Source organism: Sesamum indicum, linkage group LG8 (genome assembly GCF_000512975.1).
Source record: "Sesamum indicum cultivar Zhongzhi No. 13 linkage group LG8, S_indicum_v1.0, whole genome shotgun sequence".
Taxonomy (NCBI): Eukaryota; Viridiplantae; Streptophyta; class Magnoliopsida; order Lamiales; family Pedaliaceae; genus Sesamum; species Sesamum indicum.
This window is the reverse complement of record NC_026152.1, coordinates 19564003-19586232: the sequence shown is the minus strand read 5'-3', so window position 1 is coordinate 19586232 and position 22230 is coordinate 19564003. Positions and strand designations below refer to the sequence as shown.

General features: G+C 36.7%; 4 protein-coding genes and 1 non-coding gene across 6 annotated transcripts; 4 read left to right on the top strand and 1 right to left on the bottom strand.

Annotated features, from left to right (window-relative positions):
• On the top strand, window positions 29–101 carry TRNAR-UCU. Its single transcript has one exon. It is a non-coding gene; the product is annotated as a tRNA-Arg (tRNA).
• LOC105169535 (thioredoxin 1) lies at window positions 2223–5274 on the top strand. Its single transcript, XM_011089946.2, has 2 exons — window positions 2223–2604; window positions 4513–5274. Exons 1-2 carry the CDS (start codon window positions 2418–2420, stop codon window positions 4830–4832), a joined length of 507 nt encoding a protein of 168 aa, XP_011088248.1. The 5' UTR covers window positions 2223–2417; the 3' UTR covers window positions 4833–5274.
• Window positions 5454–8995, top strand: LOC105169534. The gene is made up of 2 exons (XM_011089945.2): window positions 5454–5969; window positions 7031–8995. The coding sequence occupies exon 2, from the start codon at window positions 7064–7066 to the stop codon at window positions 8645–8647; it is 1584 nt and encodes a 527-aa protein (XP_011088247.1). The 5' UTR covers window positions 5454–5969; window positions 7031–7063; the 3' UTR covers window positions 8648–8995.
• LOC105169533 (probable receptor-like protein kinase At1g49730) lies at window positions 9444–14824 on the bottom strand. Of its 2 annotated transcripts, none has more exons than XM_011089943.2 (9): window positions 14498–14824; window positions 13251–13802; window positions 12132–12413; window positions 11752–12013; window positions 11593–11645; window positions 11155–11222; window positions 10974–11063; window positions 10721–10805; window positions 9444–10514 (listed from the first exon to the last, which is right to left on the bottom strand). In XM_011089943.2, the coding sequence occupies exons 1-9, from the start codon at window positions 14592–14594 to the stop codon at window positions 9982–9984; spliced, it is 2022 nt and encodes a 673-aa protein (XP_011088245.1). In that variant the 5' UTR covers window positions 14595–14824; the 3' UTR covers window positions 9444–9981. The 2 variants fall into 2 exon arrangements, with proteins under 2 accessions (XP_011088245.1, XP_011088246.1); XM_011089944.2 differs by having other exon boundaries at window positions 10502–10640.
• On the top strand, window positions 17109–21858 carry LOC105169532 (PI-PLC X domain-containing protein At5g67130). The gene is made up of 9 exons (XM_011089941.2): window positions 17109–17363; window positions 17502–17575; window positions 17689–17817; window positions 18136–18273; window positions 20242–20340; window positions 20545–20848; window positions 20935–21158; window positions 21265–21351; window positions 21502–21858. The coding sequence occupies exons 2-9, from the start codon at window positions 17510–17512 to the stop codon at window positions 21655–21657; spliced, it is 1203 nt and encodes a 400-aa protein (XP_011088243.1). The 5' UTR covers window positions 17109–17363; window positions 17502–17509; the 3' UTR covers window positions 21658–21858.

Sequence of the window (22230 nt, the reverse complement as noted above, 5' to 3'; positions counted from 1 at the left end):
AAATCCTAACACATGTAACAAGCAAGGGGCGCCCGTGGCCTAATGGATAAGGCGTCTGACTTCTAATCAGGCGATTGTGGGTTCGAGTCCCACCGGGCGTGCTTTTTTTACTTTTTTTTTTTTTTTAAATCTTTCTCTCCTGTTTCATTTTTCGATTTTTCGATTTTCAGCTGATAACAACATATAAATAAATATATTAATAGATGTGGGGGCCCAATAGTGATGGTCTGATGGAAAGCCCAAGGCCCAAATTGAGACGTTAATACTAAAAAATGAATCCACGTCCACCACATCTGAAGTATCTGCTCTGCTCTGATGAAAGCCACTACTAATGTTTTATGTTTTCTTCCCAACATCTTTCTTTTCTTAAATTAATAATAATAATATCTCTTTCATCCATTCCCATTCCATGTATTTAAATGAACTCATTTTGTAAATCAAAATATCTCCAACATTTGCTGGGAATATACATATATATATATACACATAGTTGGTTACCAATATTGTTTTGTATGTTCTTTCATTCTCACATAATAATTACTCAGCTGAAATATACTAAAAATTCCGATAATTGAAAACTCAAGTTTATAGCACAGAGTAGTGATATTTACTTCCAAATATCTTAATTTGAATTGTCAAACAAAATTGAATTTCTTGAATAAAGAATGATAATTAAAAACAGGAAATTAAATGAGAAAAAAAATATATATGGGGTTCCTATTACTATTAGTTTCCACCTGAAATTGAAAAGAAAACATTGAATAGGTCGATCGCACTGCAAAAATTGATGTTACAGCAATCCAAAAATTTTGGGACCTATGGTCTAATTGGGACTAAAGGAAAATCCCCAGGCAGTACAATGGCATGGCATACAGGGTATCCAAATAGGCATTTTGAGCTAATTGGGATGGACCTATTTTTTTTTTTTTGTTAAACAACCTGGAGGTGGAGGAATTTTTCGGGGTCTCTGCCTCTTCTTTATTAAAAAAAAAAAAAAAGAAGAAGCCAAATTTACAACGGGAGTACTAACTCCCTAATATCGCCTAAAAAATCATAAATAAGGAATACTATTTCCTTACTATATATGAGTAATAAAGTATAATAAAAGAGTACTACTCCCTTACAAAATAGTTTCCTAAATAAATAATCAAATAAGGGAATGAGTTGGAGATGATAATCCAGCATATCAAAAAGTTTCTGCCAATTTATACGAATCATCGGGCCCAACTTATCACCTGCAAAAGGATCACAGGCAACAACATATCGAAAATGCAAGGAAATGAAAAGCCAAGATACCGTCAAGTAGAGTTGTGAGTTTGGCATGTCAAAATGCTTTTGTCACATTGCTAGTTAACAATGAGTCTATCTCAACTTAATGTCTTCACATAGCCTCTTGGTGTGCCTGCAATAGAAAATAAAACAACCAAACAGCCAGAAAATGAGGGCAACTCCAATTCATGACTCAACAAAATAAAGCATAAATGGGGAGTACAACTCCCTAACATATGTGACCAACAAAATAACCCAAATAAGGACAAAGGAGTACAACTCTCAAGATAAGTACACACTGGAGAGCATCTCCTCGTTACAAAGTGAAAATATAATGAAAATGGAGAGCATCTCCTCAACACAATAAAGCAGTAATATAAGCAGTGTTATGAATGAAAATCTGACAAAAGAGGTAAAATTTTCAACACCGAAGCCAAGAGTAATATTTACTAATTTTAGATATGGAGGGTATCTGAAATTATTGATACAAACTCTATACAATTCCGCAATTAGAGAAACTATGAAAGTCAATTCAGATAATACATGTAATCTTACCTTGCAGTTGATCATTAGTATAGTGAGTGAACTGTGCATTGTCACAGGCTTGATTGGCGAGGTGATCTGCTGCATGATTACCCTCTCTATACATGTGTGAAATTTTAATTTTGAGTTGGACAAAAATAGTCTTGGTATCATGCACGAGAGTCTGAAAGTAGCATGCTCCCTGGAGCTGTTTTGGGATGGACCTATTCCACCAATATTTTCAAATGATGTATTTTGTGACAAGGGCTCCACATCCCTTGAACTTGTTTGTTCTTGATTTATAAAATTTATTATATATATGAAAAACAAAATAAAACCACGTGCCGGATTGTTCACTCATCCACTACCATTCCATTATATTTGTATCTGTATTTGTATTTGTATTTGTATCTGTCTGCTACTCCCAACCAACAAATCAGATTTCTATCCCCTTCCCCACACTCTCCGTCGCTTTCTTTTCTTGCAATTCCGACTTCGCACGCCGCGACTCAAATCTCACTACCCACCTCTTTATATTATGTAAATTGCGTCTACGCAGAGATCACCCTGTAATTGTCAAGATTTCTCTGAATTGAAGTGGGCTTTCTCATTTCTCGCTCTGAAAAATGGCTGCATTCTGTTGCTCTACTGCTCTCGTTTCACTCTCGCTCCCCCACCCTCGCGATGGACTGCTTTTATTTACTCCTCTGACTCGACCTCAGCAGAAGCTGCGATTCGGGCTCTCCTTTCGGGCTGATCGGAGACTCCAGGCCCGGAAATCCGTACGTGTCTCCTGCCTTGGTGATGCCAAAAGTAAATAAATTTGATCCTTGCTTCTATCTATTGTTCTTCTCCCTCTTTTTTTTTGGGTCCCTTGGATTTGGGTTTCATGAATGAAATTATGGAAGTGATATCTGCCTTGATTTACGATTTTCTTCATGATTGTGGGTAGGATCGCGTGATTGGTGTCATGAATAGGGTTTAAGTCTGCTTTCTTTTCTGTGTTTCTTTTTCTTTTTGTTTTTTCTTTAAATAGTATTTGATCTGGTCCGACGGTAATCCTTTTTTCTTTTATCAATTGACGGGAAAAGAATTGGAGGTTTCTTTAAAAAAATGGCGGCTTTTGACACTTGTAATTTGTTTTTGTGTTATGGCTTAATCTAAACGATTGTGTTGTTGCTACTTGCTAAAGGCTTCATTAAAACGTCAAAGATGGGCTCCAATTTTATATATAGATACTGGAAAAAGAAAGAACACTCTTGTTGTTGGACAACTATAATGATAGATTCCTTCATATTCTTAGAGAGGAAAGAATCCCACATTACATTGTATCACATTAATTTTGATTTATGAAATGGTGTCATCAGTAATTAACTAATGATGGTTCCTCACCACTTATGGAATCATATTTTCTAATGGATAAACTATGAGTTTGAAAATGCTGATTCAGAAGAAAGTTGACTGTGTAAGTTTTATGACAAAAAGGACTATAGGTTATAGAAACCATTCTTGTGTTGGAAAAAATGAGTGGACTATTTGTTATGTCAAAGCATAGGGTACTTCTATGGTTCAGAATAGTTAGTTCTAGTGTATTTACTTGTCTGCCCGGCATGCTTTATATATTTGTTTGTTTTATTGTCAATTTACTGTTGACTTATAAATTTTGTTGGGTTTGGTCTGTGAATATGAGCTAGTGGTGGGGGTGTAGGGGGTAATGATTGCGCTGAAAGTTTAGTTAGCACCTATGTTTTGGCTGTCTGGACATCTATATATCGAGTTCATCCACCTATAAGCATGGATTTGGCCTGTCCCAATGGAGGAGCATCTTTCATTGTGATCTTTTCATAGTTTGATCATGTTAACTATATCTGCTCTCATGAACTAATTTACTTTACTCTACCCCTTCTTTCCGTAAATCTTGAATCATTGATCCTGCTAGAGTACACCCTTAGTAGGCATAGGTTTCAGCTGCATTGCTTCCAGTTTGGGTCTGCAATAAATAGATTATATTCAATATAACTGTCTACTTCTTGTTAGTTTAAGTTTTGTTGTGGACGTTTCTACCCCAAAATATAGAATAAACATTAACATATTCATGCACCTTGATTGAAGAATGCAAGTTAGATTCAGGCAAAGCACTTGTATCTTTCCATGGAAAATCCAAAATGTTGGTTTTGTTTCGGGTCATCTGTTGTCGAAGATTTTCAGATGCATGTAAAAAAAAACTTTTAACAAACTTGGAGCTGTTCAATATAATTCAGTAAAATAAAGCAACAGGTCTTGTTATCTTTCACAGAGAAATTTGGAAATTGTTACAAGGGGAAGTGATGTTAATGCTATTCATGGCGCCACATTTAGACATCAAACTTTCTATTTTTGAATATTTGATTTAGTGGAGAAAATCCATGTAATCAGTGTTTGCTTTACACCTAGTGCATTTCTCAAGATCTCAGACCTAAATACAAGGTAGCAGAAGGAGCTAATGTTGCTGTATTTTTGTTGCCATATTTTTCTTTGTAAATTTTTATACTCTTACTTTTGTTTCTTTCTTCCAACTGAAGGATGTACATGAAATGGTGCATCAGTGTTTGCTGGTGATAGATGCAAGGAAACTGAAGGAAATTCATATATTTTGATACTTGTATCTTTTAATGCGAGAGGTCGATTCTAGGGATGAGACATATTAACTTTCTTCTAAATGCTTTTCCCTTCACTGTGTAGCTGCCCTGGTTACTGGCAAGTCATGGAAAAAACTGGTTTTAGACAGTGACACCCCCGTGCTCGTGGAATTTTATGCTAGCTGGTGTGGACCGTGCCGCATGGTTCATCGAGTAATTGACGAGATTGCAACTGAATACTCGGGGAGACTGAAATGCTTCGTACTCAATGCAGACAAAGACCCACAAGTCACTGAGAACTATGATATCAAGGCTGTGCCGGTGGTCATGCTGTTTAAAAATGGTGAGAAACAAGATTCTGTAGTCGGCACCATGCCTAAGGAGTTCTACATGGCTGCCATTGAAAGGGTTCTGGCTTCATAAAGTTTCACTATTAAGTGCAAAACATCTGGATGATAAAATCCAAATTTTTATGCTAAGAGTTCATAGACATATGTTGCTTCACCAGTTAAATTTCCCAATGTTTCAAACATTGTCACAATCTTCCCTTTTCCTGTTGCCAAGTGCTCTTTCACATAGCACCTGTTCTACAAGAAAATGAACGCTCCGCTGTCAAAGGGAAGAAAGGACTCTTACCCCCAAGTCCAACCTCGGTCTATCATTGAAGCAAAGGTTTTCCACTTTCCCAACTGCCTGTGTACAGGAAAATATTCTTCAGCGTCTCAAAAGAATTTTGTTGGTGGCATCTCAAGATATACTTGTTTCAGGCTGCTTGGCTTTTCTGTTTCCTGTTCTACTTATTGAGATGATGTAAGAATTTGGATGGAGTGAATCAGGCAGCAGTAGCATTGTTTCTTGGCTTCAATGTGTATGTCTATTTATCAGTACCTCAATTTTGCCATTGATTCACCCTACTTCATAGGACTTGGCCGAAACGATACCCACCCACAAATTTTTAATTTTAATTGTCTTAAAAAACATTAACAACAAAATTAGGAGCCAATAAGCTAAACGTCTCTTTAAACAGTCATGCTTCTCACATTGGATTGGATTGGAGTATTCCCTCTTCTTTTTCTTTTTTCCTCAGCAAAGAAAGAAATGTGGCAGATAATTCAACACACAAACAACAGACGCACAGAAAAACAAAAAAGAAAATAGTACGGTTCAATCATTACTGCAGTCGGTACAATCAAATATCGTACTCCCGCACCCTATAATCTTGCAAGTTTCTTTATTTTTGGGCCTATAATCTTGCAAGATAAGCATCATCATTTTCATTTTCCTCGTATATTCAAACGTCGGTTCACGTTTGGTTTTATTATTAATTTTCTTCGACCAAATTCTGCAAACCTCTCCGTTTGTTCTTCCGACCATCCCCACCCCCCTATACTGAAGGCCCACTGTTCTTTCTTGAATCAAACTAAACCACACCATGACCGTGGCGTAATTCTGACTTCAAGAACATCACTTACTATTTAATTCCTTTTGTTTTCTTCCGATTTTTGGTGTTGAATTTTCACTGTCCTTGTCGGCGTAATAGAAGTTCATCTCCTTCTTCAGGTTACTCTTCTTCTCTTGCATTCATTGATATGACTAAATCCATGATGGGTTTCTGGATTAAGATGCTTTTTAGTTGAAATTTTGAATCTTTAATTGCTTTAAGGGTTTGCTCTTTTTAACTGTTGAGTCAAGTATGTCATTTGTCTTTTAACTTTCTTGATTGCTTCGGTGGCCTATCAATCTCGTTGTTTTCTTGATCTTTACTAGGTATATTGTTGCTGGGCTGGATTTTGTAGTAGATTTCTTGAATTTCGTTTACCTGATTGAATCATGCTTCTTGTGAAAAATTCAGTTTGATATTGTGGAGCTGAAGCTGCAATCTTAGTTTCATTGCCATCCTAGTTGTTTTCTTCATTTAGTTCTCATTGGAACTTTTAGTGGTCGTAATTAACTTCTTTTCCCCCTATTTATAATAGCCAATTTTAGATACTTCAGAGCATGCACTTGAATTATTGAAAGCAGTTGTTGCCATTCTTTAGTTATGCTGGCAAGAACAAGGGTCAGCCGATTGTCAATCATGTTGGAAAATTGGTTTTGTCGCGCCCATAAAAGTTATACAGACACCCTGTAAATGTTATTTGTCTCAGGCAATAAATGTCGAGTTTCGGAGCACCAATGTAACTTCCTACTTTATGCATATCCTGTCTTACCAACTTAGAAGATTTTGATTTGTCGCTAGAAGTTAGTAGAGGCACTTATCTCCATAAGTATGTCAGTTCGTCTGATTAAGAAAGTCTGATAGGCCTAACTAAGTTGACTTTAACATTTCCTCACTACAAAGAGAGTGGAGATAAGTACTAAAATACATGTAAAGACAAAGATGCCACTTTTCACAAGTCACGGCTCATGACAGTACTCAATTAGATGACCTCACCTCTAAGATGAATTATAGACCGTTTTTCTAAGCATTTAGATCGTGTGGAGATGTTTTGTAAGTTTTCTTGGGTCCTGCAATATCGTGTCATTCCCTTTTTGGTGTTTATTTTTTCAGCTTTTGATATATATTTTGACTCATTCCATTCCGTTTCTTTATTTGGTCAATCATATTATGCTCCTATCAGGAAGCTAGGCGTCACGCATTAAATAAAACAGTGATGTCAAGCTCAACTACATCTGTGCTGGCATTGCCATCACAGTACTCGGAACAGGGTGTGGATGAAATGGCAGTATCAAGCACAAATCCATCTCTACCTTCTCCGCATCAAAGTCACAGTTCCTTGCAAGGTCCAGTGGCGATTCTTTGGGACATTGAGAACTGTCCCGTGCCAAGTGATGTGCGCCCTGAGGATGTGGCTGGTAATATTAGGATGGCCTTGCGGGTACATCCTGTTATTGATGGAGCTGTCACTATGTTTTCGGCATATGGGGATTTTAATGCCTTCCCCAGACGACTAAGAGAAGGTTGCCAGAGAACTGGGGTCAAACTCATAGATGTCCCGAATGGGCGAAAGGATGCTGCTGACAAGGCAATCTTGGTTGACATGTTCCTTTTTGCTCTCGACAATCCTCCACCATCATCCATCATGCTGATCTCAGGGGATGTTGATTTTGCTCCTGCTCTCCATATTCTTGGTCAGCGTGGATACATTGTCATACTTGTTATTCCTTCTGGGGTCGGCGTCTCATCTGCTCTAAGTAATGCGGGCAGGTTTGTTTGGGATTGGCCTAGTGTTGCTCGTGGGGAAGGCTTTGTGCCCCCTGCTAAGGCATTATTGCCTCCTCGTAGTGGTCCAGCAGAAATTGCCGGGCTTTTGATGGGATGCCAGGTCAATGATAATTTAGAAGGTCAGAATGAAGAAGAATCGATAGTGTATAGAGGGGTCTCGAAAAGCTGTTACAATACCAGAGAATATTCAATGGTATCACAGTCTGTATCTGAATATAGTAGTAGTTCAGTATTGATGCTCCAAAATCCTACTCCTTCCAGATCACATAGCCTTCCGTCTGGTGTGAATGAAGTTCCAACAGGAAATCTTGCTTCTGTTAACCAGAAAGACTTGTCGTGGGTGCAACCAGGAGATCTAAATGGTTTGAAGGGCCAACTGGTAAAGTTGCTTGAATTATTTGGTGGCAGTTTGCCTCTAACCCGTCTTCCGGCAGAATACCAAAAAACTTATGGGCGGCCTCTGTATGTTTCTGAGTATGGGGCATTTAAGCTTGTAAATCTCCTCAACAAGATGGCTGATGTAATCGCTGTCCAGGGGAAAGGCCAAAGGAAAGTTGTATGCCTCCGCAACTCAAAATCAGTTGGCCCTCCGGTGATCTTCCCGAGGAAGGACAAGAAAGGGAAAGGAGGCAAGGAAGACAACATTGACACAATGGCTGGAGCTGGATCCTCAGATGAATTATCAGAAGAAGAAAGGTTGGCTATGGGGGAGAATGACGATGCGAGGGGAAGAGAGAAATTTTATGTGAATATGATACATCATTCTCAGATTACCGACAACAACCTCAAAAAGTTCAAATATGAGCTTCAAGAGATTCTAGTGAGCTACTCTTGTCGAATTTTTCTCGGTTGTTTTGAGGCAATATATCAGCAAAGATACAAAAGACACCTCGACTATCAGAGCTTTGGTGTGAGTCATCTGGAGGAGCTTCTACAAAAGGTGAGAGATGTGGTGGTGTTGCACGAGGAACCGGTAAGTCAAAGGAAGTTTCTGGTTGCTGCTGGGGAGTAGAAGCAAAGTCACTTCCTGCTTTCTGTTCATTGTCTGAAAATAAGCTTCATGACTGAGGTAGGCTAGTTGCTTGCTCATTCTGGTCCTGTTTTGCACTGGCATGAAGTTTTATTTTGGACAAGAGAAAGCAAAAAATGTCTCTGGCATTCCTACTGTCTAACATGGTCCTGTTGTAGGTATATCTTCAAGTGGTTATACTATAGAAAAGTCGTGAAAGTGTGCTGGACCTGATTCCGAGATCATCCCAAAATGGGAGATCTTTCTGTACATAAGCTTCGTTTGAATTATTGACTTGTAAAACTAGACGACAATTCCTCGCTTTTTATTTGAATTATTTTGTTTGCAATAGAGTGAGAAACCTAACAGTGAATTGCTTCATTTTCATGCTTCCCCTTGGTAAAAGCTATTACCCAAAAATGTTCTACAGCTATGATTTTTATTTCTTTCGCTTGTATGCTAGAATTATGATCTTGCTTCTAAGTCCTCAGTGGCTGCGCTTCATTGTTCGATAATTCTTCTCTATAATCTCCCAATTCTGTAGGACATTCTGTGATCTTGATTCATATCTGAGAAATCTAGAGTTGCAAAGAGTAATGAGGTCAATTCCATTATTGAGAAGAAAAATGTTCTTGCCAAGATTTGCTTAAGATGACTTATTTATTACTGCGATTTCTTATAAAAAGACAGGTTTTTGTTTGCCTGTAGATCGAATCTGGAAAAGAATTGAATGGTTTAATTTATGTTAGTGAGCACAATATAAATCACACCGTTGTTGTCATTGTTGAAATGAATCTTCTCTAATAGATTGGATTTCATGGGCGCCTCTTATTTCGTCTTGATGTAATTTTAGTGATCACAAGAAAGCTACCTCAAACCATGTTTTCTGGGTACAACAAAAATGTGAATGTTCATCTTAAAATCTTCTATCACAACCAAAGAAAAAAGAAAAAGCTCAGTGCTGATACATTTGACATCTAAGATACAACAAGAACTGAAAATTCTGCTGGAATTCAAACTGTCTGAACCATTTGAAATGCACAAACAAGTTGCTCTCTTCCCTTCTCATTCAATGTAAATATCTGTATCATTCCTCAATTTCAAGTTGGTTGGCTGTGGAATGTATGTTCCTCTTCACTTTCTGGGCTGTTTCAGCAAAGATCATTTCACACAGAAGATCAAGAACCACATTGTCATTGCTTCATTTCTGCACTTCTCTGGTGATAATACCCATAAATGTATGAGCTTCTATACCCAGCTCTCTGCAAATGAGCAAATAAACCCAACCCTTTTTCTACGTGGGATCAATCTGATATTGAACTCGACAAGAATTTTAACTATAAGGATGGGATATTGTGAGGTGACTGAGGAGATCCCATTTCAAGGAGGAAGCTTCGACTGCAATATGATCTAGACGTGCTTGAAGAAGAAGCTAAACACCTTCCATCTCCACTGAAAAACATACTCTTGCCTCTGCTTTTTCTTCCCCGGCTTTCAGTTTCTTCACATTCTTCATCCTCCACTGCTTCAACAAATCCACTGTGCAACGGGTCCGAGCTTTCGTACAGAAGCCTCAGAACCTGCTTAATCGAAGGCCTTGCCCTTCCTTCTCTTTGAGTACACCATCTCACAATTGCTACTAAAGTTTGGAGTTGATCAAAGTCGAAGGCATCACCAAGGAATGTGTCAACAAACTCGGTTAATCTTGATGATTCTGAAGCCAAATATACTTGTGACCACTCAACTAAGTTCTTGTTATCTTGTATTGCTCGTCTTCCTGTAATCAGCTCCAACAGAACAACTCCATAACTGTACACATCGCTCTTCTCTGTAAGCTCTTGTGTTATAACATACTCGGGATCCAAATAACCTGACGGCAGTTGAATCTTTAGCATCTCCGAACAAAGTATGAAAGCAGGTTGTTGTTTAAGATAAGGTCAATCTTGGAAATTTCAGGATACTTAATGTAACTCAGAAATACAGGGGTGTAATTGTTCTGTAACAAGGATATAGTCAGTAATACATTAACTTTCAATGGAGGTCGTAGGAATTAAGACTTCAAGATAATTGGCTAACCTGGGGTTCCCCGTATGTCGGTGTTCACAGGTTCAAAGCAAATGGAACCATCTTTCGAAGCATGTGCAAGGCCAAAATCAGCAACCTGGACGAGAAGTAGCGTTCGAACATAATAATCATATAGCAATTTGTTGGCAGAGCATGTCATAAAGACATTCATCAAATTCACATATACTTTTGGACAGAGAAAAGAAACACACATAGTTGAACAATTCATATATGTTTGCCTTTGACTATGTAAGTGTAATATTACCTTAGCAACGAAGTTCTCGTCAAGTAATATATTGCTTGACTTAATATCTCTATGGCATAAAGGAGGGTCACAATAGAAATGGAGGTATTCCTGCATAACAAAATGCATCAGAGAAAAATCTGAAAGTTTTTTCAACTACATTATCAGGAACTAGTGCACACCAGCGTAATCTGTAATTTACCAGTGCATTTGCGACATCAATTGCAATTTGAATTCTTGTGCGCCAGCTCAGAGGAGTTCTACCTTGTGCTGAACATAAGCAATTAATACTTAGTAAATCAACAGAAATGGTCGGTCAACTTTAATTTCACATCGGTTGAAGTAAATAACTCAGATCACCATCTAAATTTTGTCATAGGGCTGGGCATTCGGAAATGAGGTGAATGTGAAAAAGGGAAAGTAGAAATGATAGAGAAATGATCATATTACAAGCAGAGCATCACAGAGAGAAGCAGCTTAAGGGGTAAAATGAATTCTTGGGGATCAAACTAAACAGCTGATCATAAACCAATTACCATGCAAATGTCTCTTGCCAAAGTTTCCAATCTTGTTTCTTCTTCTTTCTAGAGAAAAACTACAATATAAATATATAAACTAGAAAGAGAAAAACAGTACATACCGTGGAGATGATCCTTTAAGCTCCCGTTTGCCATAAATTCATACATTAGAAACCTGAGATGGAATAACTCATAGTATTATTTTTCTCCGGCCGTTAACTGAATGTACACATCTTTCTCATGCAGTGAAAAATGGCATGGAGAAAATAAGAAAATAATACCTCTCATGCCTTTCTATACAAAAGCCTCTCAGAGCCACAAGATGACGATGGTGCAGTCGAGCAAGGAGCTCTAGTTCTCTACAAAAATCATCCTCAGCCTGCTCCGAAACTTTGCTCATCCGCTTCACGGCTGCAACCATACCATCTGGAAACTCGGCTTTATACACAATCCCAAATCCTCCTTGTCCAATAACAGTGCCAAAGTTGTTTGTTGCTTTCTTCGTCTCTTTATAGCTGAATTTTCTGAACATGAAGGATGGACCTTCATGTCATTTGTACACCACAAAACAAAAAGGAATTAGAATATACATATCAAACTTCATGAACATTAGTCAATAATGCCAAACTAAGAGAACAAACTTGTGAAAAAGCTAAATTACCATCCTGAAACTTTCTTGCAGGAAGAGCCATGGCTTTTGTGGATGTTTCATCATTCATATCAGTATTCTCCAGTTCTCTGCTTTTCCTATGAATAAGGACGATAAATACTGCAATCAGTGCGATGGCTATTGCTGTAACTGCAATCCCAATGCCTGGAACCAGTGTGAGGTGGTAACGATGGCGATTTTCCTTCAGAGGTGCAGTCAGGGAAAGTTGAGAAGGACTAGCAGCAGCTGGTGGACTGACAGATGTTGGAGGTGGAAGTAATGGCGGGGACAATCCTAGAGTTGGAAAGAAGTAAACAGCTAGAGGTTAAAAAGTTATTATTGGAGGAAACAATAAATGTAAGAATGGTTCAAGAGATTCAGTTAAAATTCCAGCTATTAAGCCAGCAAAAAATTCACAGTTCAGGCATGAGGGCAAGTGAACAGAAGAAGAGATGATAATCTTCATCGACTCCTCTGCTGGAAGAAAAAGCTATGCTACAGTAACTTGCTCTTAAGATACAAGGGCCTTTTGACTTTGATAATTTCTACCAACCGTCGAAAAGAAAAGGTAAAAATGCTCAAACTAGAAGCAGGGTTTTCTCTGCATAGAAATTATTTTTCATTTCTCTAGCTGCCCAACCATCATATATGAAAATTATAAATTTAGGAGAAATTTTTCTAAGTCAGATGTGAGCAACTGACAACAGAAAGAGGAAATTATTAACAAAGACGCTTGAAAGGAAACACGTCCAGGACAAGGCAAATAAATAGGTTACGATAACATTCTTTTTCATCTGAACAATCCATATAACCAGAATCATAGTTACTCAATTACATGGGGTCCAATCTTGCCTCCTTGTTTGTCCCTCAAGGTAAAAAAGAAGCATGTACGGCCGAGCTATCAGCAAGATCAGAAAGATGAATAGAACCGTGTACAAGAACAAAACTACATATTTCAGGGTGATTCATGTATTATTACGATATTTAGGTTAGGTAAAAGAAACACTGCACAAACTTGACAAGAAAAACTCCAACAGAGATTTTCAGAATAATAATTCAACCAAATAGCAGTAATCTGACTTATAAGAACACCATAACAATGAGATGGCACTTTCTCCTGAATTGGCATACCTGTTGGAGTAATAAGACCTTGAACCCCAAAGAAACAGCTCGCAATGTCAATAGTTGATATATAATCGACTTGGCTGGTAAGAGCAGTAAAAGTTGCATCTCTACAAGTACTCAATGTCACATTATCTACAGGCCCTAGTAGATTCCGAAGATATAGGATACCAGCATTCAAGCATTTCCGACACCTATCATCCCCCGACAGAGGCACTTTGCAATTTTCAGTAACATCACCGAATTTTGGAGACTGGAGCATTTGGGTAACAGTTGATTGACCGTGGCACTCATACCTTACAGGTATTTTCGTCCCGAAGCCACAGAAAACTGTTGCATTTCTTGTTACCCCATAAAGCTGAAAAGTTCTGGATATGGTACGGAGGCAGAGGTCAGATAAATCTGAAGTAACCCCTAAGTTACTTGTAGCATTTGCATAACGGGAGACAGAAATAGCAACCAAGGCATTGATGTAACGACAGCATTTTCCTCTATCTTCCTGTTTGGAGCACAGGGAGGCTGCCAGTGTGAAATTAGACCTACTCAAGTCCAACGGACAATCTGCATATATTGAAGAAGAAACAAACCAAGATAGGAAATTAAAATTGAATGCTTTTTTTCATCTAATGTGTAAAACAAAAGGGATTATCTTCTTCAGTATTTATACAAATAAAGGAACAAAATGTGCCAAAACAATCAAAGCATTGGTGAAGCCTGATACTAATGGTAGAATAACTACACTGAAAACTCTTGTGATCCAGGATCAAAAAAGGATCTCTCCCAAGATTTAGAGATATTTAAACAAAAAGCTCCATACATGTATTTCCACCAATATCTTGCAGACATGGTAAGCACACCTCCAAGAAATGTCAAACTTGCTTTAGTCTATATTATTCCTGAACTAATCATATTCAGCTATTAATCTCTATTCTTAAGCATGCACAGTAACATATACATTCTTCTTCTCCAAATTTTAGAACAGCTTAAACTTCAACAACGTTTACCATCTCATTTAAATTATCAGCCCAAATCCAAATGTCCAGAAAATCATTGCAAAATAGAGATGCAAATTAAACTAAAAAATCAAACCATAAAATTACTAGCTCCAGCCAGTTCATCAGAACAACCACATATAACCAACCATGCACCCAAATTCACATAAAACCAAGTCCAAGATGCAACATTTATTTCAGACCATTTAAAGAAATCCACATCGAGAAACATAGCGGAAACCAAAACTAGCTAGAGGAGCTCACCAAGAGCAGCAGCCACCAGCGGTACAGAAAGTCGCATTCCAAGAAAAACCCTTGCTAGCAGTAGACCAAGCAACGCCGCCGCTCCGTACAGCGCCATGGGAGAAGAATGGGGCCACAAGAACGCGTGCTCGGTGGAGCTTCAGCACCGGCGCATTTTAGCACATTGTGGAAGGAAGCGTGGGAAGGAGGGTGGGGTGGGGGCGGGTGCTGGTACTGTGGAAGCGCAGCGAGCGAGGCTTCCGTTTGACTAGTTGTTCGTAGGCTACACTTTCTCCTGTTATTTTCTTTCCTCATAAAATTCGTAATCCTATTTTTTGCTTTATGTTTTTATGTTGTTGTTGTAATAATAATAATAATGAGAGTATTTTACAAAGTTGATGTGGTCTCAATCAGTCATAAGAGTTTCCTCGATTTCATTGTCAATTTCCGTAGCCTCATGTCATGTGTGGGCCCCATCACTTCACTACTCTACTTTCCAACATTTATTCAGGTTAGATTATTTATTTCTGAATTAAATTTTTTTATTTTAAAAATTATATAAGTCACGCATGTAAAAATTATATTATATAAATAACATTTATATATTAAATATAATAGATTTTTTTTTAAAAAAAAAAAATTGCTTTTACTTTAAGTCGTATTGTTTTCTTACACATATTCTTTTTCTAGTGAGTGAATTTGTAGAAATTATTGAAACCAATCCATACCACCATATGTAAATGTCGAAAATAGTAAAATATTTAACTAGGTTTGAGTGGATTAATATGACATTAAAAAATAATAAAATTATTGGAAATAGGCCTGTGCGATATATCACTACACTATTGATTCATCCTGCCTTTATCCTCTTGAAAATAAATGAGATTCCATCTGTACCGTTAAATTCTAAAGTATAACTTAATCTACGAGAAATACTAAAAAAACATAAGGTCCCGTGAGTTGGAGTAATTTACATCATTTTATGCACCTGACCCTATTCTAACTTCTCCCATGTTCTCTCACAGTAAAACTAGTGTTTTTTTATTATTATTTTTATAGAAAACAATATATATATATATATATATATATATATTAAATAAATAAATAAAAACAGAAGTGCGTGGAGGGGCCAAGTGAGATGCACTGGGAAGGTGTCTGAATGAATGGGGCACGGGTCTGTTTGGACCCTTTCCTATCACCAATTATTTTTTAATTTATTTTCTTGTGCCATTGCCACTGCCACTGCCACTTATGATCAGACGCTGTTACGCATAGTGATTCAGCATCCAATCTTACCCTATTAATAACCTATATTTGAATTCTTAATAGAGTATTAACAGTGTTACTTGTATTTTTATCTGTATTTTCTTTTTAATATATATTTTTTAATTGGTTCATGACCTCGGAATTTATTAATATATATATATATCTGCAAATCAATAGATACAGACAAAGTTTGGGGTTTGAGGGGAGGCCGAGTGAGTGGTGTTCCGGTTGTAGGCTGTTAGCTCGGACTTTATTAGGCTTAAAGTAAGGTTCTGAATATTATCAAAAATTTATGGGGCTTAAGAAGTGCAAGTACAACACTTTCAGATTGCAAAATAAAAATGAAACTTACGTCAACTTTATGTATTGCTTGGAAGCATCACCATTCCGTTTTCTTGCCTTTACTCTTCAATCCATTCGGACACTCCACAATAAAGGTGTAAGGGAATTGAACTCCTTTAAAAATTCTGGCAGGAGCTTGAGTTTTTTCTTTTTAATTATTTTTTTAAATTTTATCATTAAAATCAAATTTATTTTAGAATTTTTTATTTATTATGTTATATTGACAAACCTAAATTATTTTTAACAAAAATATATTTCTATTTTTTTTCAACTATTAGATAATTTAAAATATCAATAATTAATATCAAATAAATATACTATGGACTCACTAACTTGTTGATTAAGTTTATTTTTTGTATAGAAACTAGCTATATAAATAAAATTATCATATTTTATCATTAGCTAAATTTAAAATATGTGATGTTACTTAATAATTATAATATATATAAATTTTAAAAATAAAAAATTTGAAAAAAAAGCTCACAAGCAACAGAGCATTTCAGGCTCGAGCTGGCTTGACTTGAGCTCGAATCGAGCTCCAAATCAAGCCTCACGAGCCGACTTGACCCGTACCCCTAATTCAAAAGATTCCCATATAATCTTGGACTAGAATGACATAATAGTGGCAGAAAGTTGAGTAACTTTTTGTGAAAAATTCAAATTTGCCATGAAAGAAAACTAAATTACTCCAAAATCTTTAACAGAAAAAAAAAGTAAATTATAATGAGTTTCTTAAAAATTTATTATAATTATAAATAATTTTTTATAGTTTGAAAAATTTAAAACCCTTCAAATTAATGATAATTTGTTTAATATTTCTACAATGAAATGTTATGAGGAATATTTATTAAATGATTGTTAATATATTTATAATTTTTTAAATATTTATAAATAATAATAATTATGATAAAGTTTAGATAGCGTACCGTAATATCCAAAAAGAAAAGGAAAATCTGGATGGAAAGAAGAGAGAGGTTAAGCGCGGGCAATAACGGTTTTCCATATAAATTTCTTTTATAAATCAACCCCGCCCTCCATTCTCATTAGCTTTCAGGCCTCCGTCTCTCCTCCTTTTAACAGACATTGCAGAAACATCGCCCCAAAATTTTGAATCCGTTTCAGAGGGAGACTGAGAGAGTGAGAGAGAGAAAGAGCGGGAGCGAGTAAGAGAGAGATTCAGGGGAAGAATATCAGTGTTCATCTGAATCACTTCATTCCGGTAACAACCGAGAGAATTCGGTCTTCCTTCGAACCGCTTCATTCCGCTAATAAATTTCAGGCATAATTCAAAATTTTGTACACATACTTATGGATACGTGTAGCTAAATGTGTGCATGCGTCTCTGTCTGATTGTGTTTTTAATGGAAATATGGTGATTTTTTGGAATGCCAACTGTTTTCCTTTTGCGCGGGTATAGGACTCACGATGAAGTTATATACTTCGTTGCTGTTCTTCGCGGTTTTTCTCTTCGGTTATTCCGCAGCTTTTGAGGTAATTTTTGTTATGCTGTTCCTGTATTTCTCGAATTAAGGGAAAAAATCCAAGCCGAGAAAGCGTTTCCTTTCTGTTCAGTAGTTTTGCTATTTTACTTGTGTTGTGAACAGTTACGTGAGGGACAAACGTGCATCGCGGACAGAAACTGCGACGACGGGATGCATTGCGAAACTTGCTTCGCGAATGGCAATATCAGACCCCGGTGCACCCGAATTCAGCCGACCAATGCTCTTTCCAAGGTTTGTCATTCTTCAATATAGTTTTATACTGTGCGTATAACTTTTTAATTTCATTCCCGTCACAATTGAATTGACAGCAGTATTTGCTACAGTATGTCGTGAAATTGTGTCAAAACTTTTTGTATACTTAACTTTTGTATTAAATTTGATGATTATATAAACTTACGAGTTGTAATATTAAACATATTGCTTATAGTCTATTTCAACACTTATTTTGAATAACTTAAATTAAATTAATATTCATGTGTGCTGGAGCTAATAATTTATCACGTTTTGATTTGTTCTTTGGTGATTAATGTTGATATGATCAAATATCAGGTGAAAAACTTGCCATATAATCGGTACTCGTGGCTGACTACTCACAATTCCTTTGCCAGAGTTGGGGCAAAGTCAACAACAGGAAGCATGATTCTTGCTCCATCGAACCAGCAGGACTCCATTACTAGTCAGCTGATGGTAAAGTGTTTACTTTTCTTGCTCTCTTATACAGATACACACACACACATTTATATATGTATATCTCCATATTCCATTTTACATATCTGAATTATGTTCACTTGAATATGTGCTGTTGCAAGAGATGTAGGGGTTTGGGGGATGGTTGCCAGTGTGAGTGCAGTTGTCATCCATTTCTGCTGTTTTTAGATTGAAGTGTGAGATTATGGATAACAGGATTAGGATGAATAAATAAGGAATGGTAGCCAGTTAGATAATATCGTGTTTGGTTTACATGATTAACAAGAGGATAAATTATGTTAAAAAAAACTAAGAAAGATATCATTTTCTTTATTTTATTTCACTTATGGCATTCGGCATAATATATCTCATTATATATTACAAAATTAATATATCTCATAAATTCATCATAACATAAAGTCATATGTTTTTCAATATAATGTGGTTTGTTATTATTATTTTGTTGATAAATAACTATTTATATGTTCATATGTTTTGTGATAATTGATATTGATGATTTAAACAATCTAATTTTACACTTATTTGTAAATTAGTTAATGCAATTATAAAAAATTATTTGTTCATTGTCAAGTGTTGACAACAAATCAATGGGAGGTGGCAGATTAAACAAGTTATATAAATTGAGAACATGTTGCTTGATTGACCAGGAAGGAGCTCGCATGATTGGTGGAATAGTAATAAATAATAATGTTCTTTAAACGTACAGTATCTGCAGAAATTACTTCTGGAAAAAGATTTTTGTTTTTAGTTATGTTCTTCATTTATTGTGCATAGAAAAAATTATTGTGCTTGAGTCGAGTAGTTCATTATTCTTTGAATGTATATTTCCTAGGAAGTATGATTTTATAAATTTGTTTCGCCTTTTTTTTCCTTGTTAAGTAAACTGCTTGTATCTGCAATAAAATCACTGGATATTTTGTTTCTTTCCTTCAACATGTCATTTTGTGCAAAGAGAGGCAAGTCTCGCAAATAAAAATTAGTCCCAAATGGATTACAAGTCCATCCCCAAGGCCAGATTTGTAATCCTACATCTGAAGGGAAAGGGATTAGATTCTGAGCCTAAGTTTTAGCATGGAGTGAAGAGTGAAGACCAAACAAAGAATTAGGTCTGGTTTGTTATAAGTCAATTAAGCCTAATCCTATTAACCAAACAAGCCCTTAGATTAAATAAATCTTTAACAGACAGCTAAGAAGAGCTTCAATTCCATCCTGACTTTCAGGGTCAGGCTTAACTGAGTGAACATACTATTGGATGTATGATAAGGTCGAATGTTTTGTTATGCAAACTTGCTCATGATTGAAACCTGATATTTTTGCCTACTAAGCTTGATTTCTGATCTCAGAGTTGGTTATTAAAGCAATGCTGAGCTTCCTGGAACATTGAACTGGCTTTTCTTTAAATTAACATACAGCGCAGCCTAGAGTTCTGATGCTTTATGAATGGACCTTTGCCCAAAGAAGAGAGACCCGACTCAAAAAATGTTGGACATTGATGTTGATAAATCTGAATCAAGATGATTGGACATTGTTTCTGAAAATTAGGGCATGTGCATGATTGCAGTCTTACACACTACCACAGGAATGTGCAAGTGCTGGCTTAAAACCCTCATTATAAGCTCTCTGGTTTGAATCAGGTTTCTTCTAAGTTTCAGTGTTCAGTGATTATGCTGACTTAGACACAACTTATGATAATGGATGACCGTCAAAATAAGAAACAGTGTTTAAGCATTTCGCATTGGGCTTGTCATCATTATAAGAAAATCAGTTCGGGATTTATGCTCCCTGGAATTCGTTTTAGTTTTCTGGAAGGTCTTTGTTGGTTCTTAAAAACAGAGATTATGCTTTTTCCCTTACAATGAGCTCCTAACCGCTTGTGGGAGACTTTAACTGTTTCTTTCTTTTGGTTTACAAGACTTTTAACTTTTTCTGTTAACACATCAATTGCAGAATGGAGTCAGAGGGTTGATGCTCGATATGTACGACTTCGAAAAAGATATCTGGTTATGCCACTCCTTTGCGGGGAAATGCTACAACACCACAGCTTTTGTAAGTATGTGAAGGCTCTGAAGGCTGTTAGATATCACAATGTAATGATTGATTTTACATTTTCTTTACTGGAACCTGGATGAGTATGTTTGGGCATTCATCACAAAGTAATATGCCAGCCCCATCGCTTAGATCCAATAATGGCTTTGGTGATAGCTGATATGCTTGTGTTTTTTATTTTGATCTGCTGAAATTTGCTTCCAGGAACCTGCCATAAATGCTTTGAAAGAGGTCAAAGTGTTTCTTGAAGCAAATCCCAATGAAATAGTCACCATATTCATTGAAGATTACGTTACATCTAAGAATGGCATCAGAAATGTTTTTAATGCAGCTGAGTTGAGCAAATTCTGGTTTCCGGTCTCTCGAATGCCAAGAGATGGTGGAGATTGGCCAACAGTTGCTGATATGATCAAAGAGAACCATCGGTTAGTAGTCTTCACTTCTAAAGAACATAAGGAATCTTCAGAAGGCATTGCATATGAATGGAGATACGTGGTAGAAAATCAATGTGAGCCTTCCCCAGGAAACTGACATCTAACAGATGTACTGCACAAAAATCTTAAACCGTAACTTCATTGCGCTCTTAACTTGCAGATGGTAGTGGTGGAATGGAAAATGGATTATGTCCAAACCGTGGAGAATCACAACCAATGAATGCTACATCAAGGTCCCTTGTCCTAGTGAACTACTTCCCAACCGCTCCAGATTTGCTGTCAGCTTGCAAATACAATTCAGAACCTTTGATTGAGATGACGAAGACATGCTATCTAGCAGCTGGTAAAAGGTGGCCTAATTTTATTGCAGTTGATTTTTACAAGGTAATTTGTTCATTGAAGAGATTTCGAATCATTTCGATATATTAAAACCAAAACAGTAGTCAGCTTTTCATGTACTCAATTATTTATCTAAATGCAACACTTGTAGAAAAGTGATGGAGGAGGAGCACCTGAAGCTGTAGATTTCGCAAATGGGGAGTTAATCTGTGGTTGCAAAAGTGTATCTGTGTGCAAGGTTTGCAATTCAGATGTTTTCCTCTTTATTTCTTAAAGATGTTATGTGAGTTTATTTTCTGGTCAAGAGATATACTGCTATACAAATGCTTTAACAACTGCAAATAATTATGGATGAATTGTTTGTTGAAGTGTACGCATACACGTGCAGGAAAATATGGTCTTTGGAACGTGTGGCAATCCTCCAACTACAACGAGTGCTGCCCCCAGTCCAGGACCAGAACCCAGCTCCGGTAAATTTGATAGCCAACCCATTCAACTACAATGGATGTTCAGTTTACCGCTTTTGGCAATCCTATCATTGTGAATTCCGATCATTCAGCAGCATTCATTCTTTCGTTCTAGGCTTAATATGGCATCTTACTTAGTGGATTGATGAACTGTTGATATGGTTGGTTTTTTTTTTTAAAAAAAAGGGTCGTTTGACATCCTACTGACAGAACCGATGATATGTTAATGTAAGTAGACTACATGGCTAATAAAGTAGTTTCGTTCTAAGCACAATTTTGCAAATAGCATCCAGATGAACATATGCATCAGGAATTAAGATGAATGTGCATATTTCTAAGCACAAAATTTGATCAACTAAGTATAATGCTTTGTGTTAGTTAATAACTGAAGCATGTAGGAGTCGAGGTCACATAGTCCGCCACAGGTTAGCCATCGCTCAGGCTGTAATTTTCTGAATAATTTTTGATTGATTGTGTCCATAAATGATAAACTCCAAGTACTGTTGTTAAAAGAGGATCCAGTGGAAGCTGTAGGACTAATGAAGAAGAATTAAGGTTAGGCGGTTTGTATAGGCCCAACGTCTAATTGAGCCTCCAGGAACCAATCAACATATGCTGGGAACAGCATATCAGTATATAATAGATGGTGG

What these genes read in the sequence shown, in the direction of transcription:
- LOC105169535 (XM_011089946.2), top strand. Translation starts at nt 2,418, where the DNA reads ATGGCTGCATTCTGTTGCTCTACTGCTCTCGTTTCACTCTCGCTCCCC. An exon ending in CTGCCTTGGTGATGCCAAAA is followed by an intron (nt 2,605 to 4,512) that starts GTAAATAAATTT and finishes TTCACTGTGTAG; the next exon opens with CTGCCCTGGTTACTGGCAAG.
- LOC105169534 (XM_011089945.2), top strand. Translation starts at nt 7,064, where the DNA reads ATGTCAAGCTCAACTACATCTGTGCTGGCATTGCCATCACAGTACTCG.
- LOC105169533 (XM_011089943.2), bottom strand. Translation starts at nt 14,594, where the DNA reads ATGGCGCTGTACGGAGCGGCGGCGTTGCTTGGTCTACTGCTAGCAAGG. An exon ending in CTTAAAGGATCATCTCCACG is followed by an intron (nt 11,223 to 11,592) that starts GTATGTACTGTT and finishes GCTTATGTTCAG; the next exon opens with CACAAGGTAGAACTCCTCTG. An exon ending in CGACATACGGGGAACCCCAG is followed by an intron (nt 10,515 to 10,720) that starts GTTAGCCAATTA and finishes AACTGCCGTCAG; the next exon opens with GTTATTTGGATCCCGAGTAT.
- LOC105169532 (XM_011089941.2), top strand. Translation starts at nt 17,510, where the DNA reads ATGAAGTTATATACTTCGTTGCTGTTCTTCGCGGTTTTTCTCTTCGGT. An exon ending in CGACCAATGCTCTTTCCAAG is followed by an intron (nt 17,818 to 18,135) that starts GTTTGTCATTCT and finishes ATCAAATATCAG; the next exon opens with GTGAAAAACTTGCCATATAA. An exon ending in CCATTACTAGTCAGCTGATG is followed by an intron (nt 18,274 to 20,241) that starts GTAAAGTGTTTA and finishes CATCAATTGCAG; the next exon opens with AATGGAGTCAGAGGGTTGAT.